Genomic DNA, 19,672 nt, shown 5'->3' on the forward strand with positions numbered 1-19,672 from the left:
GAAAACCCTACTCCTCTGCTCCCCTTCATCTGCATGTAGCAAATTGTACAGCTCTGCTGGTGAAGTGCACACACTGCATACTTGAACAAATATCCACCTTTGTTAAATGTGTTCCCCATCATGGATGGGAACAATTTTACAGCAAATACAAATGAGGGCTCACTCATAGCGAGGACAACCCTTCAGGTCTCCCTCGACTCTGATGACACCGCTGCTAGATCCCTGGTAGTGATGGTAATCATGAGGTAAGTGTCTTGGCTTTATGTTTCTGGTTTCCCTAAAGAAGTCCAAACAAGGGTGGAGGACCTCCGAGGGTCCAAAACTCTTGAGCCCATGGACACTTCCTTGCACTCCCTGAAAGACTCTATACATAGGATATACAGGTCCCTTCAGGAGGAGGAGTGCGAAGAAGATCCCGAACAATGTCGGAGCAAGCACGTATCCTTGTTTGACTCCGCTCCTGATTCTGAAAGCATCCGATAATGCGCCGTCATATTGGATGGTTCCTCTCATGTCCTCGTGAAACGACTGGATCATCTTGAGTAACCGTGGAGGACAGCCTATCTTGTGGAGCAGTTTTAACAGACCATCCCTGCTGACCAAGTCAAAGGCCTTGGTCAGGTCAATGAAGGCTATGTAGAGTGGCTTCCTCTGCTCCCCGCACTTCTCCTGCAGCTGCCTTAGAGAGACAGAGGGCATTTTGCTGCATACAAGATCTGATGGGAAACTGTTTAATCTTGCAAGGCTGAAAGCTAAGTCTAAGGTGTGGGAAGTCCTCATCAGAGACATGCTGTTCGGAGACGATACTGCTGTAGTGTCTCACACAGAAGACCAGCTTCAAAAACTGCTGGATCAGTTCTCCAAAGCGTGCAAGGACTTTGGGCTTACTATCAGCCTAAAGAAGACAAACGTACTCGGTCAGGATGTTGCTGAATCCCCATCAGTCAGCATTGACAACTATACGTTAGAGGTTGTCCACGAGTTCGTTTACCTCAGGCCCACCATCACTGACACCCTGTCATTGGACACTGAGCTAAATAGGAGGATCGGAAAAGCGGCCACAACTCTGTCCAGACTCAGCAAGAGAGTGTGGAATAACAACAAGCTGTACGCTCACACCAAAATGCAAATCTACAGAGCCTGCATCCTCAGCACCCTCCTTTATGGCAGCGAGACGTGGACCCTGTATGCCCGCCAGGAAAAGAGGCTGAACGTCTTCCACTTGCGCTGCCTCAGGCGCATCCTTGGAATATCATGGAAGGACAGAGTGACCAACACCGCCGTCCTCGAGGAAGCTGGAATCCCAACCATGCACACCCTCCTCAGGCAGCGTTGGCTCCGCTGGCTTGGCCATGTCCACAGGATGAATGATGGAAGAATTCCAAAAGACATCCTGTATGGTGAGCTAGCCTCTGGCAAAAGACCTCCCAGGCGCCCCCAGTTGCTCTACAAAGATGTCTGCAAGAGAGACCTCAGAGAGGTAGACATTGAGCGGGACAGCTGGGAAGAACTAGCAGACGACCGCAGAAGATGGAGGCAGGGGGTACACAAGGGCCTTCAGAAGGGTGAGATGAGGATCAGACAGCTAGCAGAGGAGAAGCGAGCACAGAGAAAGCACACTGAGGACTTGCCAGACACCCACCACATCTGCAAGAGATGCAGCAAGGACTGTCACTCTCGTGTGGGTCTTCATAGTCACAATAGACACTGTAAATGAAGTCCTCAATTGAAACTTTAAAGGGTGCGATCCATAGTCTATGCAGACTGAAGGATGCCTACTGCTACTACAGGTCCCTATGCAAAACTGGCAACAGAACAAAAGTTTTATACTCAGACATTGGAGGCCTACATTCTTTAAGCGGCACAGGCAGCAAGACCAGAGCAGGCAACAATGCCAGATCAAGAGGTGGAATGCTTCCAATTAGGCCACCATGTCCCAATCATCAAATGAGACAACCATTTTGAAGGTCAAGCTGGGAGTCATCTACCTCATCTCTCCCTTCCCATCCTTCATGGTTCTCCTCTATTCACACAATGACTAGCACCATTTTACCATAAATGGTGCCTCAGAACTACCCTGGGTTTTGGGTGCCATAAAGAATGGGTACATCATTACATTCCTCTCCTTCCTAAAACCCCACCCACCCCGTCTCTATTCAGGGACCCTTCTTACAAGAGTATTCTGTGCCAAGAGATCCATCACCTGCTCTCCATCAAAGCAGTAGAGTATGTTCCCCTACAGTACCACAGTATGGGCTTGTACTCCCATTACTTCCTTATGGAAAAGAAGTCAGGGGGAAAGAGGCCAATCTTGGACCACAGAGGTCTCAACAAGCACATATCCTTGTCCTTGTTTCTGTCTTCCCTCAACCGAGATGACCGACTGACTGACTCTCAACTTCTAGGGTGTGTATTTCCATGTGCCCATCTACCCTGCACACAGGAAATACCTACGATTTATGGTGGGTGGATGCCCTTTGGCCTTTCAACTGCACTAAGGGTATTCTCCAAGGTGTTAGCAATAGTGGCAGCTCACCTGCACAGACAGGCAGTGTGTATCTTCCGATATCTGGATGACTGCCTCATAAGAGCAAATTCCCTGCGAGAGACACAAGCAGCAGTCAGTGTCACCAGGAGTCTCTTTCACTCCATAGGCTTGCAAACATATCTGTCAAAATGTTGACTCCAACCCACCCAAGAACTGGCGTTCATGGGGTGAGACTGAATTGCATGTCTGCCATGGCATCCGTGCCCCATCACAGATTTCTTGCTATTCAGGAGCTGATCCAAGCACATTCCACAGCCCTCCCAGATACTGGCCAAGGTGTACCTCCAGCTCCTAGGCCACATAGCAGCAGCCACCATAGTGTTTCCTCATGCAAGACTGCACATGAGACAGCTGCAGCATTGGCTTGCTACAGTATACAAACTGATGAAACACAGCCTCTTAAAGCTGGTTTCTGTGCCCCTCACCATCAAGAAATCACTCAAGTGGCAGTTGGACATGTGCAACGTGTGTGCTGGGGGTTCCTTTCCACAAATTGACCATCATCATCACAGCAGATGCCTCTCACGTAGGCTGGGGAGCCTACCTTGCTACCCTGATCACACAGGCTCGATGGTCACCCACGGAGACTACCCTGCACATCAATGTCCTCAAGCTGCACACAGTGTTCTATGCATGCCAGCACTTTTGACACCACATCTCCAATTCCATGGTGCAGATCTTCACGGACAATCAAGTCACAATGTTCTGCATCAGCAGACAAGGCAGGGCCAGATCTTATCCCCTATGCATGGAAGTGGTGCATCTCTGGAATTGGTGCATTGCACATATAATAACCCTATTTGCCTCATACCTGGCAGGCAAGGACAATGTCATGGCAGATGCCCTAAGTAGGAACTTCGCCTCCAACCATGAATTGGAAATGGACCCTATGGTGCTAAACCAAATCTTCCAATGGTGGGACTTCCCCTAGAAAGACTTGTTCGATACTCAGACCAACAAAAATGCCCTCGGTACTGCTCATGAGCGGGCATTGGTTTGCACTTCTTAGGTGATGCCTTTACTCTCCACTGGGGCATAACACTCTTTTATGCTTTTCCCCCAACACTTCTGCATCATGTGGTCAACAAGATATTAGAACAGATAAGGCCAATATTATCCTCATAGCCCCAAATTGGCCCAGGCAAACCTGGCATATCTACCTGATCCAGATGTCTACAGGCCACTTACCTGAGTCAGAAATGTCCATACTACTGCTCCAGAGCAGGGATAGGATAACACTCTTTGGGCAATGCTCTGCTCCTACCTTGGACAAGAAGAGTTGCACATCACCTTTTCTCTGTTTTCCCTACAGTTGAAGGTCCTGCTGAAAATAAATGAGAATCGAGCTCACATCATTCTGATTACTTTGAATTTCCTGAAACTAATCTGGTACGCTTACCTGTCTCATCTTGCCAGTGTGCCTGTCAATCCCTTTCCTGGCCATTCCACAACTTTTGCAGAACAGAAGATATACCCTGCACCTCAACTTGGGGATTCACTGCTTCAGACCATGGCTTCTGTTTGGTTCCAACTCCTAGAAAGCTCCTGCTCAAGAGAGGAAAGAGCAGTTCTATTACATAGTAGGAAGTCCTTGACACAATGTACCTATCCACAGAAATAGCTCAGGTTTCAGACTTGGTGAATGTCCCAACAAATCTCACTAATATCTGGGATTTCTACAGATCCCAGACTATGCTTTGACCCTAAATATGTCAGGTCTGTCTTTATGCTCCCTTAGGTTCACCTGGCTGCTGTAACAGCTTTCTCCCAACCTGTAGCAAAGTACTGAGACATTCTTCAGGAATATTACTAACCTCATCCCTCATCTTCAACTCTCTGCACCAGTGTGGGTCATAAAACTAGTGCTGAATGATTGGGCCTCCCTTTTTTGAACCCAGGACTATCCATTCACTGCCACACCTATCAAAGAAAACAGACTTCTTGATAATGATTATATCTGCCAGGAGAATAGGAGAAAATGAAGCTCTGATGATGCGTCCCTGCTACATGGTATTTTTATCTTCAGACACTGTTTATCTTTGGTCACTGACTAGAATTCATCCCTCAGGTAACCTCTGCATTTAATGTGAATCAGTTGAATCTGCTTCCAATTTTCTACCCCAAGCCACATCCAAGATAAGAGAGAAGCTATTATATATAAACTAGATGTCTGGAGAAACCTGGCCTTCTGCCTGGACAGCATTGGGGCCTTCAGGAAGTCCCTGTGGTTTTTCCTGTCCATTGCAGAAAGATCTAAAGGATCAATATCTGTCCAAAGGCACTCCTGTTATATCAGATGGTGATAATGAGTTTGCCACGTAACCTCTCCAGACTCTTTACATACTCCACAAGGTCAATCTCTTCATCAGTCACCCTCTTGAAGAATGTCACTATTTCAGAGATTGGCAAAGCAGTGATGTGTCAGTCCACACTTTTGCAGAACACTGTATGGTCACTGAGAACTCTTCCTTTGATGCCATGTTTGGCTCAACAGTGCTGTCATCTGTAATTGACCTGACTCCTCAGCTCTGGCCCTCCAAAAGGACTACCACTTGTGAGTCACCTACAGTGGAGCACCTTTAGGCTACGTCTACACGTGCAGCCAACATCGAAATAGTCTATTTCGATGAATAACGTCTACACGTCCTCCAGGGCTGGCAACGTCGATGTTCAACTTCGACGTTGCTCAGCCCAACATCGAAATAGGCGCAGCGAGGGAACGTCTACACGTCAAAGTAGCACACATCGAAATAGGGATGCCAGGCACAGCTGCAGACAGGGTCACAGGGCGGACTCAACAGCCAGCCGCTCCCTTAAAGGGCCCCTCCCAGACACAGTTGCACTAAACAACACAAGATACACAGAGCTGACAACTGGTTGCAGACCCTGTGCCTGCAGCATAGATCCCCAGCTGCCGCAGAAGCAGCCAGAAGCCCTGGGCTAAGGGCTGCTGCCCACGGTGACCATAGAGCCCCGCAGGGGCTGGAGAGAGAGCATCTCTCAACCCCCCAGCTGATGGCCGCCATGGAGGACCCGGCAATTTCGACGTTGCGGGACGCGGATCGTCTACACGGTCCCTACTTCGACGTTGAACGTTGAAGTAGGGCGCTATTCCTATCCCCTCATGGGGTTAGCGACTTCGACGTCTCGCCGCCTAACGTCGAAGTTAACTTTGAAATAGCGCCCGACGCGTGTAGCCGCGACGGGCGCTATTTCGAAGTTAGTGCCGCTACTTCGAAGTAGCGTGCACGTGTAGACACAGCTTGGGTGTCCACAACCCAACCTCCTCCCCTCTACTTTGGAGTTCTTGTTTATGTCTTTGTGGTAGGGAAGGAACTGAGAGGGGCTTAGCCGAGGCATGCTGGCTAGTTTTTGTGGCACAGCATGAAATGAGAGGCCTGCACAAGCTTTGTATGAGACATTTTTACCAAAGTTCTTTGATCAGCAGTGCAGGGGCAGAAGCACACCTACAGTGGAGCACCCATGAGGACACACATGAAGAACCATTATTACTGAACAAGATGAGTAACTTAGGGGAAGAAAATATTGAGTTTTTCCCTACAAAATATTTTGTTTTTGCTACAGAGAGCAAACCGTTGTTGGTTAGAAGGCCTCGGTCAGTGCCTTACCTGTTCTGTTGGACAACTGGCTCAGTCTTGTGTTAAACATAAACCAGTGGTAGTCAGCCTGTTCCTCGCTGTGGGCTGCATATAGAGCTCTTCTTGTTATGTGGGCTATATCCACATTACATATATACTACCTGAATGGCCTGAGGATGTCATATAGGCCACAGTTATGTTCTGATTGGACCACAAATAGCCTGCAGAATATAGGTGAGAGCCATTAATATAAAATGTTTCCATATAACATTTATTTGAAAGGCATAGAAAAAATCATTTCTGCTTTGTGTAATGACACTTATTATCACTAAAATCATTGAAAAATAAGTTTTTCTTTTACAGTAACTAGCTGAATTTTTACTGACATGATATTGAAAATTTCTGTTTTGTAGCAGATAAAATAAATAAGTTATTAGTAAATATAAGTATATTAAAATAATGTTGAAATATGCCATCTAAAAGATGTTAATTTTTTATTTTTGAAATACGACTATGAGAATAGATGTGTTTTGAAGGACTGAGTTATGTTTCTGGCATACAGTAATTCGCACTAGATGTGTTCATATGTATTGTACTCGTTGGTATGCTAGCACTGGTAAAATTAAGAACAAAATCTAAAAAAACAAAGACTGAACTTTTCTCCCACAGCTCCCCACTTTATATGTCACCATAGGGATGCTATTACTCTTCTTTTGTTGTTGAGAGGCTTAGTCCTATGTCCTGCACATGGGTATGGTCTAGATGATGATATGTTTAGGTCCTTTCCAAACCTACCTTCCTATGTCACTATAAAAGTGGTAAGGTCTGAGCTCAATCTATTAGTTAAGAAATAAAGTTTCAACGATGAGTCTGCCATAAATATTCTTGCTCCAGAACACTGGGTACATGCTGCTTGCTCCTTGTTCCACAGTCCAGGAGGGAAAACAATAGCTGTGTCTACACATGCACGCTACTTCGAAGTAGCGGCACTAACTTCGAAATAGCGCCCGTCACGGCTACACGCGTCGGGCGCTATTTCGAAGTTAACTTCGACGTTAGGCAGCGAGACGTCGAAGTCACTAATCTCATGAGGGGATTGGAATAGCGCCCTACTTCGACGTTCAATGTCGAAGTAGGGACCGTGTAGACGATCTGCGTCCTGCAACGTCGAAATTGCTGGGTCCTCCATGGCGGCCATCAGCTGGGGGGTTGAGAGATGCTCTCTCTCCAGCCCCTGCGGGGCTCTATGGTCACCGTGGGCAGCAGCCCTTAGCCCAGGGCTTCTGGCTGCTGCTGCGGCAGCTGGGGATCCATGCTGCAGGCACAGGGTCTGCAACCAGTTGTCGGCTCTGTGGATCTTGTGTTGTTTAGTGCAACTGTGTCTGGGAGGGGCCCTTTAAGGGAGCGGCTTGCTGTTGAGTCCGCCCTGTGACCCTGTCTGCAGCTGTGCCTGGCACCCTTATTTCGATGTGTGCTACTTTGGCGTGTAGACGTACCCTCGCAGCGCCTATTTCGATGTGGTGCCGCGCAACGTCGAAGTTGAACGTCGACGTTGCCAGCCCTGGAGGACGTGTAGACGTTATTCATCGAAATAAGCTATTTCGATGTTGGCTTCACGTGTAGACGTAGCCAATATCATCCATTTGTGAGAGTTGGTTTTCCAGCCTGTTTAGAGTCTGGGAGATCTAGAGTAGGATATTTGAAGTGCATGCTATATTGGAGGAGGTGGTTGGAGAGTCTGCAAAGCTCCAGTTAATGCTTTTTCTCTCAACCTGTGTTCCTTAAATGAGACACCTAACCACTTGCAGCTGCTTTGTGGCTTCAGTTTTCACCCCCAGGTGCAATGCGTGCGGCTGTTGTCAAGTTTATTGCTGAATGTAGCATGGGTAGATTGTGCATAAGTCAGAACCTGATAAGGAGGAACATAGTGACCTGCCCAGCTGGAGATGAGAATAGTGGAGAAATGTGTCTAAATACCAGTGACATTTTCCAGAATATCTGAGATTTTGCAAAATCTTGTTCAGTACTCAAGATGCCTGAGGTGGAGGTCTGGGCTAATCCCTTCAGTTCTTCCAACTGTCCTCCCCTCTGCCTTGCCATCGTTCTGTTTTAATCAGCAGCTGATTTCAGTCAGATACTGATAAAATGCCAATATCCGCATTTGATATAGAGGTGGCGATGTCTGTGTACTGCTGGTGTTGAAGTCCATTTGCGTCTCAGTCCCCTTTAAAGGGAAGAATAGGAGAGGGAGTAGAATTGAGCCTCCCAAGAATCAGTGTTGAGATGTGACTTTGTACAGGAAATTACCATTCTGTATAGATATTTCAAAAATGATCAGTAACATGAGATTGTACCATACTGAGGTATGATCTTGTGAAGTTTCACAGATTAAGCAGTTCAGGGTTACTGCTAGATGACAAATGGCATGCTTCAAAAATCCAGTATTTTGCAGGAAATGGAGTGAGTCATTCTGCAGGTGACACATTGGAATCAGTATTGTGCTGGTGCATAGGAGGGTGCTTGAGCGTTAGGCTGTTGGGTTGAGATTTACAAAAGTATTTCTGCATGTAAAGATGCAGATAGGTGCCTGCTGGGAGTTGTAAAAATGCCTGAATTAAGTGTCTAATTCCCATTGCTTAGGTTCCAAACATCTTTGTAAATATGTCCCTTGGAAATTGCTATTACACTTAAAACCTATTTTTATAGGGTAAAAATCCCTGGTCACACTTCAGAAGAAAGGATGCTGTAGAAAAATGCTGTTTTAGTTACTGCAGTCTGTCTTCAAAATTTTCCAGCTGTTTCAGTTAGATAAGGTGATATTCCCTTTTGGCTTCATATTTGAGGGTATTTAGTTTGCTGCCTTTCAGTGATGGTTCATTTGAGTCTTATGTAATATCTTCATTTATATAAATTATTATTATATACACTATGTATTTACCTATATAAAGCTTACCTAGTTTAAAGGGAGGATCGCAATGCCACAAATTTCAATAAGGTTTAATTTCAGATTCTTATGTTTGAAAAGTAATGAAAACATTTTCTTTTGATTTGTTCCAGGTTTGTGGAATCTTGCTTCCCTTTTTTCCAACCTTTGTTTGTTTGTGTTAATGCCCTTTGCCTTCTTCTTTCTGGAATCAGAAGGATTTGCTGGCTTAAAAAAGGTAGGCACATACATTTTTTTTATGGAATAATGCATAAATACCAAGCTCCAAAGTTGTAATTACAGTAGCATTAGGCTACTCATGATTATTCATTTATAGTGAGACTGTAAAGGATAGCATATACAAACATCTAATTTTTATTGCAGTTGTATTCAAGTAGACTGGTACAGAAACAAAAATATTAATTGGCTTCTGTATAGCTGAGACCACAGTTATGGGCTAGCTTCTGTGCATGTGTTTTATTGTAATGAGCTAATTACGTAGTTCACTAGATTTCTTAGGCTTGGTTTGCACAAAAAAAAATTAGCTCTACACAGCTATGTTGTTCAGGGGTATGAAAAAACCACACCCTTGAATGACATTGTTCCATTGACGTAATCCCCAGTGCAGTCAAAATTAGATTGATGGAAGAAGTCTTCTTAGAGAGGTGGATAACCTGCACCATTGGAGAGTCTGACCTGTCAGCATAGGTTGTGTTTACAGTGAAGAGCCACAGCAATGTAGCTATAGGATTTCAAGTATAGAAAAGTTTTGGTGAGCAGGGGTGGCATTTCTCAGGGAGTGACCAGGAGGAATCACAACATGTCCCTTGGTGGGTTGAACCAAGAAAGCCACTTTGCACCACCAGAAGCAGAAGGGCAGGACAGGAAGAGAAAGACAAAAGGAGGGTCCTGTAACTCACTTATAATGGAGCTGCCAGAGGAGATGGACACATCCCACCTGCTGCTGGAGCCTGCAGAGGAGCTGCTGGGACTGCTTTGTGGGGATTGAACAGAACTCCCAGGATTGCTGGCTGACCAAGATGCTGAAGAGTTGCTGGACTTGCTGTCTGAGGGCTAGCTAGGTTTCCCTAAGATGACAGATGCAAGGTACATCCAAGGGGGAGAACAGGAAGCGTCCCAGGGAAACCAGGCAATGACCTGGTTGGGAGCTGGCCTGATAAGAGTGCAGTGTGTTCTGAGTGAGCCCTCACTAATCCAGTGGCAGACTGCCCTGCCACTGTTTGGACCCTGGGCTGGGACCCAGTGGAGTTGGGTGAGCCCATGTCCCCCCACCATTTCAGTGGAGTGGCAGTACTTTCTCTTCATTCTCCAGGGGGCCTGCTCTCTTACCTGACTCACTAGACTTCATTGACAGTCATCCCCTGCCTGAGCCCCTAGACTGGCTAGCTGCTGTGCCTGGATTGTTAGTTGGAGACTGCTCATTGTTTGCTGCCCCACTCTGACTGGGTCTGGGACTTTTATAGAATGCTTAGCCACACTGCCCTGACAGAGTGTACTCATTGGTTGATGCCCTACCTTGATCAGGGGTCTGGGATTCTGAGGCTGCTGTACTAATTCTGCTCCCGCAGAGGACCAGAACTTTGCAGATATCTAATTCCCCCCGGGAGCTAACCTTCCCAGGTATGTGACAGCAAAGAGGCATGTTCTCCTCAGAGACAGACAGGGAAGGATGGCCACACAAACTAGATAAGCTCTTATAATGGTGGTACATCTGTTTGTAGTATATTTGCATTATTTAATAACTAATTTAAAATGTGCTCACTGTTGTACAATACACAATATACAGAGTGGGTCTGCTCTGAAGACCTTAAGATACAAGCAGTCTATATAGAAGTGGGGAAGAAACCTTTTAGGATTCTTGAGTTACAGTGCGATGGTATCTGCAACATAGTTAAGCTAGTGATAGTTGTATTTTAGCAGCAAATATAAATCTTCATTTTCTACAAATCTCATTGAAATGGGAAAAGAGAGCAGAAAATATGAACTTTCTGAAATTTCCTAGTCACTTGGTGAAAACGAATTGATACAAAGAGAAGTCTAAAAATTGCTGCTTTTTGTAACTTTTTAATTCAGTATCTTTTTATCCCTTTTGCAAGAAATCTAAATTAATCTGTCACATTCCATATGTATATTGTTACTTCTTGTGCTGATTCCTAGAGTATCAGTTATACTTAAATATTTGCCGATAGCTTATTTTATAACTCTCTAACCATAATTGACAATGTGTGCCAAGGTGAACCTGCTCAATTTTAATTTGATGACGAATCTGCTGTTGCATGACCACTGTAACTTATATCCAGCAAAGGATGGTGGGGAGAAAGGAAGACATTTTTCTTCTTTGTATGCTTGATCATGGCAATTCTAACAAGATGTGTGTGCCACATGCACAGTTATTGGAAAGTTTTCTCTCAACCACTCCTGTCAGGTTGGCTGTGGAGCCCCCTGGAGTGACTATAGGTCTTTTCTAATCCAGTGCCACCTCATTTCCTTATCACCAGTAACAGTGGTTGGAATGCCAGTCACTTCTCTAACAAGTGCTTCCCTTGGCATTCTTTCTAGTATGTATTTGTAGTTTAGATTTTTAATTAGCAGTTAGGGTATAGAGCTGATAATGTTCAGGGAGTGCATCAAAACTCACTGTGTAGGACCACGCGCAGTCTGGGTTTGTGAATGGAGGAGATTTGCTGAACCTGAAGACCCTGTGGTTGGCAACCTAACACCATAGGATGCTTCCAGGGTATCTCAGCCCCTTATAAAAGCAACTGAGTACCATGCAGATTCTGTGGCAGACCCCTTCATCAATCCTGTCTACTGCAAAAGGCATGGAATCTAAGTACTTTGTCCCCCTAAGGAGTACCAAGTACCTGTTCTTTCATCTGCAGCCATACTTGCCTGTAGAAACTGTAGTTAATGAGAAGGAGAGCCAGGACAACAGGGGTGAAATCTAAGGAGCCAGAAAGGTCAGACCTCTTTGGTAGAAAGGTGTACTCAACAGGGGCCTGCAACTGATGGTAGCTAATTAGTAACCAATCCTCCATAGATATAACTTGAACTTTTGGGCCTCCATTTTGAAGTTTAAGGAGCTAATCCCTATAGACTCCAGAGCTGAGTTGGTGCCTGTTATTGATGAAAAGAGGGCACTGGTGTGGACCTCCTTGCAGGCTTCCTTACTTGCATAGATTCTGTCTTGCTCACTCTTTCCTGATGGATAGCCAGGTAAAGGGGCTCATGACTGAAAGTGCCTGGGTTGCTCTCAAATGCTGCAAACTCTGCAGGACATGGTGTTTGACAGGTATCAGAGAGGTAGCTGTGTTAGTCTATAGCTTCAAAAACAACAAGATGATGATGAAGCAGGTCTTTGCCCACGAAATCTTATGCTCCAAAATATCTGTTAGTCTATAAGGTGCCACAAGACGACTTCTTGTTCTTGGTGTTTGACAGGACTCCCAGGCAACTGTGAAATAGTTGTATATGCATGTCCTGGCAACTTACCACATGGCTGTTCTTACCCATGGACAGAGTAGGCAGCTGCATAGGCCACCTGAAAATTTGGGAACCACTGGGTCTTAATGGCCATCTACCCAGCTCTTCCTATCCCTGTTTTGTGACTGCTGCAGCCTGGTGTGTCTTTCTCTGGAGATGAGCTAGTTAACTTAAAAGTGAAATATCCTTCTAGCAGGCTTATTAGCAGAACACTGAACCTGTGAAAGTGTCATTCAGGTGCTAATGAAGCCAATTAACAGGCATATACTTTAAAAACCACAGTGTATACTATTAGTTTCTGCATTTACTGTGTTAGTTTACAGGACCTTAGTTTAAAATTTGCTATTAAAATGTTAGTATGCTGCTGAAGTTTGTAAAACTGTATCTTCAAAAATTGCCAGGCCCTCCTCTCCAAGCTGCAGTTGGGCATATGTGCACCAGTTTAACGGTACTGCTTAGGTCCCCATAAATGCTAAGGATGGCCCCTGACACAAGATAATCATTTTAAGCCTCAACCTCGGCAACAGTGCTCCTATACTCTCCCTAGGCCCTAAAACTGCCATGGCTGGTGGGGAGGCACCCCTTCCTGCCAGCCCCAGCAAGGAGCTGCTTAGGACAGGGTAGCCATTGGGTTCCATGAGACTCAGAGCCTCATGTCCCTCCACCTCCAAGAACTGGACTTGCTGGCCACTTCCAGGGTGCATCATAGTTCCCCAAGATAGAAAACAAGCAGCCTGGCTTAGCACCACTAACCAGAAGCTACATAGGTAAATGCACCCCCTCCCACTCTGAGTCCCACCTCCCCCCAACCTAAAGCCATCTTCTGCACCCCAGGCCCCTTATTACAGGCTCCCTCCCCAAAGCCCACACCTCAGTGCAGAGCCTGTATGCCCTCCTGCACAGCAACCCAATACCTCAGCCTTCAGCCCCCTCCTGTATTCCTATTCTCCTGGCTCCTCCTCTCATTCCCAGAGCCCTTACATCCCAACCCTCTGTCCCAACCCTGGTCCTTCATCCCTGACCCTACCCCAAAGCCCACCCCCCTCAGCCATGGCCTTCACAGCACTGCACCCCAACCCTCTGCCCTGGTCTGAGTACCCTCCCACACTCAACACCCAATGGCCTCATTCCTGCCATATGAATTTTATGTGCACGAATATGAAGGTGATGTGTCGGACATCAACTCTGCATTGGTGCACTTAACAAAATTCATTTCGCTTAGGGGTGGGAAAAATTAGAGGGAACGCTCTCTCAGATCTGCAAAGACTCAAGTTAACGGTGAGCTTGAAGTTCTACAGGGTCTCGTTGAGTTCAGTTATCCCTGCTGTGGGTCTGGGAGACAAACTTACTGCTCTTGACATGAAAGAGGTGTGCTTCCAAGAACTAATTTGGCCTGCACACTGTTGATTCCTATGGTTTGTGTTTGACCAGAAACACTATCAACTGATGGTCCTCCCCTTTGGCCTGTCAGCAGTCCCTTGAGTGTTCAACAAGTGCATGTCAATTACAGCAGCAGGAAGAGGAGGCAGATGCAGGTGTACTCCAACCTTGTTTATTCGCTGGGAGCACACCAACGAGCAGGTGCAGTTTCAAGTCTAATAAGTCAGATACACTTTTGAGAAACTGGGTCTCCTCAGTGCGAACAAGCTATCCTTATCACTGACCCAAAGAATAATGCTCATCAGCGTGGTGTTGGATTTGGCACAGGCAAGAGTATTTGTTTCTGCCCGAGACCCATTTCTAAGCTTGACAGATAGTATTCAAGGCCTCAGACAGCAACCAGCCACTACAGCCACGGGGTGCCTGAGTCTCCTGGGCTACATGGTGTCATGCACTTACGTGATCTGACATGCTAGACTGAGGGTCAGGCAACTCCAGGCATGACTTGCTTCAACTTATCACTCAGGGTGCAGCAGCCTGCACTCAGTGATTATGGTGCCAAAGCAAGTACTTGAGTCCCTCCATTTGTGGACTAGCCCTCAGACAGCATACAAAGAAGTCCCATTCAACAGCTTGCAGTCTTTCTTGACCCTAGTAATGGATGTGTTAGCTCTGAGATGGGACATGCATTTGGGAGACCTCCAAAATCAGAGCCTATGGTTACAGGTCATACTTGCTTTCCATGTCAAGGAGGTGAGGGCAGTGCAAATAGTATCAACATGTAGGGTGGATCTTGTTGCTCTCCTTTGTATGGGGAAGCCCTCTGGATATGGGAGTTTTGCATAGCTCACTCTGTTCATCTGGAAGCATCCTGTCTACCAGGATTTCAGAACAAACTGGCAGATTACCCCAGCAGATCCTTCTGCTGAGTTTGTTTGAGTTGAGGTGTCCAGTGCTTCAGCACAGACATGGGAAACTTTGTCTCTGAGAAGGGACTCAAATTGAGACGCTCACCATTGACAGGTCTCCCTATGCAGGGGCTCTAGGGATGGCAGCGCATGGCACTGAGCACAGTCTTGGGTGTCCTGCAGGAAGAAGTTGGAAAGGGAGTGTTCACTCATGCTGAGGCTGGGAAAGAAGTGCTAGGGCACAGTGAGACCCACATGGGGCCATATAAGAGTGGTATTATTTATCCTGATCCCTTTGACTCCTGCCTTGACAAGGGGTCAGTCAAGTCTGGCTCCTCAGGATTCCCCCCCAACCTGAGGAGAGGCTTTCAAGCTGCCCTCCACACCAAAAACTTTTTGAAGTGGTGAGGTAGCTCATTGCATTCACAGCGCTACATTCCCTTCTCAGGCAAGATAGGGTGCCATGCACAAAGGCAGCAGTACCTCTGAAACTCCATCCCAATGCAATAGGACCACATTAGTCACCATCACCTTGGTACTGGTCCCTGGTATCATCTGGCCGTAGACGGGCAGAAAAGCCACACTAGTCTCCAAACTTACAGCACTGCTATTTGGCACCGATGAGCAGTGCTCTCCTATGGTCCTCCCAGAGTAGGTCCTCCCAAATGGAACTGGAGACAGTCCTTTGTATCCAGGTGGAGCCAGCACAGATTGGAACGCAGATGCTTGAAGTTGAAGAGGAAGAGACAGCAGTTTCATTCCAAGCTTTGACCCATGCAATAGCAGGCTCTAACCCAATGGCTGATCTGGGCCCTCTTCATGTTTCTTCAAAGCCGGAGATCCTATTCCAGGAAGTCGGTGTCTTTGGCTTCAGAAAACCTTGCATCTCTCCTACCTCCCTGGGTGCAGGACCAGCTTTCCCACATCATACTGGTCACTGCTTTGGAAGGCTTGCATAATCCCCTCAGTGTGAAGGTCTGGGATCAGATCTTGTCCTGGGTGGAAACTTGTCATTGCAAGATGAGGCAGTGTTTGATACCTTCCAGCTCCTGCACTGAAGGACAGTAGGGTCCACCTACAGCTCCTGAAGAAGGTGGCTTAGAACTTACTGCTCCAGCTCAAGGAGGTCTCTGAGTCATTGGACTTCATGGCGGACATCATGGCCCCTTTGAGACCCTTCCAAGTTGTCCTGCTGATCATTAGGATCAGACAGGATACCATTAAAATGCTTTGTGAGATTCCCCTCCCCACCTTGCCCACAATGGCAAAAAGGACCGAATGGAACACTTTTGTACAAACAACTGCCATTGGACTCTTTGGTGGAGGTGATGGCGGCAGTGAATGAATGAGAATGTCAAGAGTACAAAGGTCCATCACCTGAAGTCTGAGAGATGAAGAAGATGGATCTCTTCGAGAGGAAAGCTTATTTTAGTGAGGGACTTCACCTTCAGATTTCAAACCATCAGGCAGCCCTTAGCAGATATAGCTTCAATTCTTGGAGGCCATGCCAGAATTCACTGAGCTTCTCCCAGAAGAGTTGAGGGCAGTGTTTCCCAGCTTGGTGGAGAAGAGCTATGCTACAGGTAGCCCTTGATGTGACTGATTTGGCTGCTTGGAACATGGCTTCAGCAGTGACCATGAGAAGGAACTTCTGGCTCTGGGATTCAGGGCTCCTATCTGAGGTCTAACAAAACATCCAGGACTTCCATTTGAGTCACTGACCCCCCTTCTCTGAAAAAACAGACTTGCAGCTTCATGGCCTTGAGGATTAGCTCCGATTACCTTGTTCTTTTCATGACAAGCGCTTCACTTCTACTATGAGTAGGCCTGAATCATGTCAGGCTGCTGGGTGCTACACAAAGTAGAACTGTGTTATTTTCTTCAGTTCAGCCCCCTTCCTCTCATTGCGCATCCCTCTTGTGGGATAATTCTTACGAGCATCTTCTAATGCAAGATGTGCAGCTACTACTAAGAGCAGGAGCTGAAGGTTCCTCAAGAGCTATGGGGAAGAGGATTTTATGCTCTTTATTTCCTAATCCTGAAAGTAGAGGCAGTCTGAGACCTATCTTGGACCTGTGAAACTGCCTCAAGTTTATTTAAAAAAAAACAAAAAACAAAAAAAACACAGTGTCCCGTGGCACCTTATAGGCAAGCAGATTTATTGGAGCATTAGCTTTTGTGGGCAAAGACCCACTTCATCAGATGCATCTCGTTGTTTTTGTGGATATAGACTAACACAGCTACCCCACTGATACTCCTCAAGTTTAGGAGGAAGCTAAAGTTCAACATGGTCTCCTTGGTTTCTGTCATCCCTACTGTGGATCTGGGAGATCTTCATGCCCTCAACTTGAACAATACATATTTTCATTTTTCCATAATCTCATCTCACAGAAGTTTCCTCAGAATTGTGTAAAGCTGAATCATCGATTCATGGTCCTCCTCTTTGGCCTGTCAGCCATGTTCACCAAATAAAGTCCAGTTGTGGCTGCTTTCTTGTAGAAACACCAGTGCAGTTGTTTCTGTACCTTGACTGTCTGATTAAGGGCCTCTCCAGAACAAAATGAAAGTGCATGTAAGCCTGACAAAAGCAACATTCTACAATGTTGGCCTTCTACTGAACATGCAGAAGTCGATCCAGTTCCTCATTCAGAAGATAGAATTGATGCGGCAGTGCTGGACTGAAAACAGGTTAGAGAACTTATACCAAAGTAACAGTTTCAGATCTTTTGTGACATCATAAGAGGTCTCCAACAATTCCCTACCACAGTAGCAAGGAATTGCCTGAAGCTCCTGGCCACATGGCAACCTATGCTTATGTAGTGGGGAATGCCAGACAGAGGCTTTGACCTCTTTAGTCATGGTTAGCCTCAGTGTACGGACCAAACTGGACATCTAAACAAGACAGTAACTCTTTCCTGGCTGGTTCTCCAGGCTCTCGAATGGTGTCTCAGTCCATAAGCCATTTGTCTGTGTGGGAATTCCTTTCTCCATACCTCAGCCATCTCTTTCCTTGGTCATTGAAGCATCAGTGATGAGGTGGTGAGTTCAGGACTCAAGGCACCTGGTCCCAAGAAGAACTCACTTTATATCAATGTCAGGGAGCTGAAGGCAGTCCATCTGGCATGCTAAATCTTCCAGACTCACCGGGAGGAGAGAGGTGCTTCAGACATGACAGACAATACAACAGCAATGTCTGTATAAAACAAGCAGAGGGGAGCACAGTCTGTTTCCCTGTTCCAGGAAGCCCACACACAGTGGGACTTCTACATAGCTCACTCGGTACATTTTTAAGTATGTTATCACACTGAAGTTCAAAATGAGTTGGCAGACTATCTCAGAAGGCCCTTTCACAATCACAAGTGGTCCATCCACCTAGACATCGTGAATACCGTCTTCCAACATTGGGGAATTCCCCAGATAGACCTGTTCATGACAAGACACAACAGAAAGTGTCTGCGGTTCTGCTCCTTCCTGAATCACAGCCTGGGCTCTATTGTGAATGTATTCCGTTTTCCTTGGAACAGTTATCTATTTCTGATGATTGTGCGACACAAGGTTTAGAGGGAAGACGTTTTGATAGTACTGATAGCTCAGATCAGGCCCCATTTGCTCTGGTACATTCCTCTTTTGGAGCTGTCAGTGGAAACTTTGATCACTCAATCGCTGCTCCCAGATCTGATAACTTAAGACCACAGGTATCTTCAGCAGCTCTGCTTTGAATCTCTTCACCTCAAAGTCTGGAATATCTATGACTAAACCCAGTGGAGCTTGCTTGCTCTGACCAGGTTAGAGATGTTCATCTTGGCAGTAGCAAACAGTCTACTGGAATCACCTATTAGTCAGGTGGGAGAGATTCACAATTTGATCATCACACGCACACACATCTCCTGTGCACTCGACAACACCTTTTATCTTTGACTATCTTGTGAACCTGAAGCAGTAAGGGTTTTCCATGTCATCTGTAAAAGTCTAATTTGTCTGCCAATTCCTTCTTTGAGCTAGGTATAATTAGCTGGTCTGTTTTCGCCAACCTATAGTTTGATGCTTTCTTAAAGGACTTAGCAGACTATACTCAAGTATGACAACTGATCCCAGCCTGTGACCTTTGCCTCTTTCTTTCTAGACTAACGATACCCTATTTTGAGCCACTTGTGACATGCAACTTTCCATGAGAACAAAGAGCATTTCTGGTGGCAATAACATCTGCCAGGAAGGTATCCGAGCTTCAGGCTCTTATCTCTGAACTGCCTTACACAATCATCTATAAGGATAAAGTTCAGCTTGAACCACATCCAGGCTTTTACCCTAAGCCACATGCAAACCACAAGGAATAAAAATTTCACACTTTGGAAGTTCTCCAGGCCATGGCATTTAGTCTTCTATATTGATGGATGAAACCGTTTTGGAAATCTACCCAACTGTTCAGAGTGGACAGAATAAAGGGGCTCTCAGTTTCGTCTCAAAGCATTTTGTCATGGATTATATCATATATCCAGACATGCTACAGTCTGGAGAACGTACTTGCCCCTGCTCTTGCAGTGTTCTCCATGAGTGCACGAGCATCATCAGAGGCATTTCCAGCCCAGGAAGCTTTCAGGACTACAACGTTGTCCTCAGTCCACATTTTTACCTCCCACCATGCCATCACCCAGCAAGCTAGATATGACACAGCCGTTGGCAGAGCAATGCACCAGTTAGCAAACCCATGAGCTCTGACCCAGCCTCTGAGTTCCTGCTTGGAGGTCACCTAATTGGAATGCACATGAGCAAGCACTTGAAGAAGAAAAAAACAGTTACCTACCTGTCAAGA

At 46.1% G+C, this 19,672-nt stretch overlaps 1 protein-coding gene across 3 annotated transcripts in view; it reads left to right on the plus strand.

Moving 5' to 3' along the window:
- LMBR1 (limb development membrane protein 1) overlaps positions 1–19,672 on the plus strand; it is a 145,125-nt gene that overhangs the window by 60,433 nt on the left and 65,020 nt on the right. For all 3 annotated transcript variants that reach the window (XM_074985068.1, XM_074985069.1, XM_074985070.1), the window contains one exon: positions 9,205–9,308. In XM_074985068.1, coding sequence (XP_074841169.1) covers positions 9,205–9,308 — 104 coding nt within the window. The remainder of the gene's footprint in view (positions 1–9,204; positions 9,309–19,672) is intronic.

Source organism: Carettochelys insculpta, chromosome 2 (assembly GCF_033958435.1).
Source record: "Carettochelys insculpta isolate YL-2023 chromosome 2, ASM3395843v1, whole genome shotgun sequence".
Classification (NCBI taxonomy): domain Eukaryota; kingdom Metazoa; phylum Chordata; order Testudines; family Carettochelyidae; genus Carettochelys; species Carettochelys insculpta.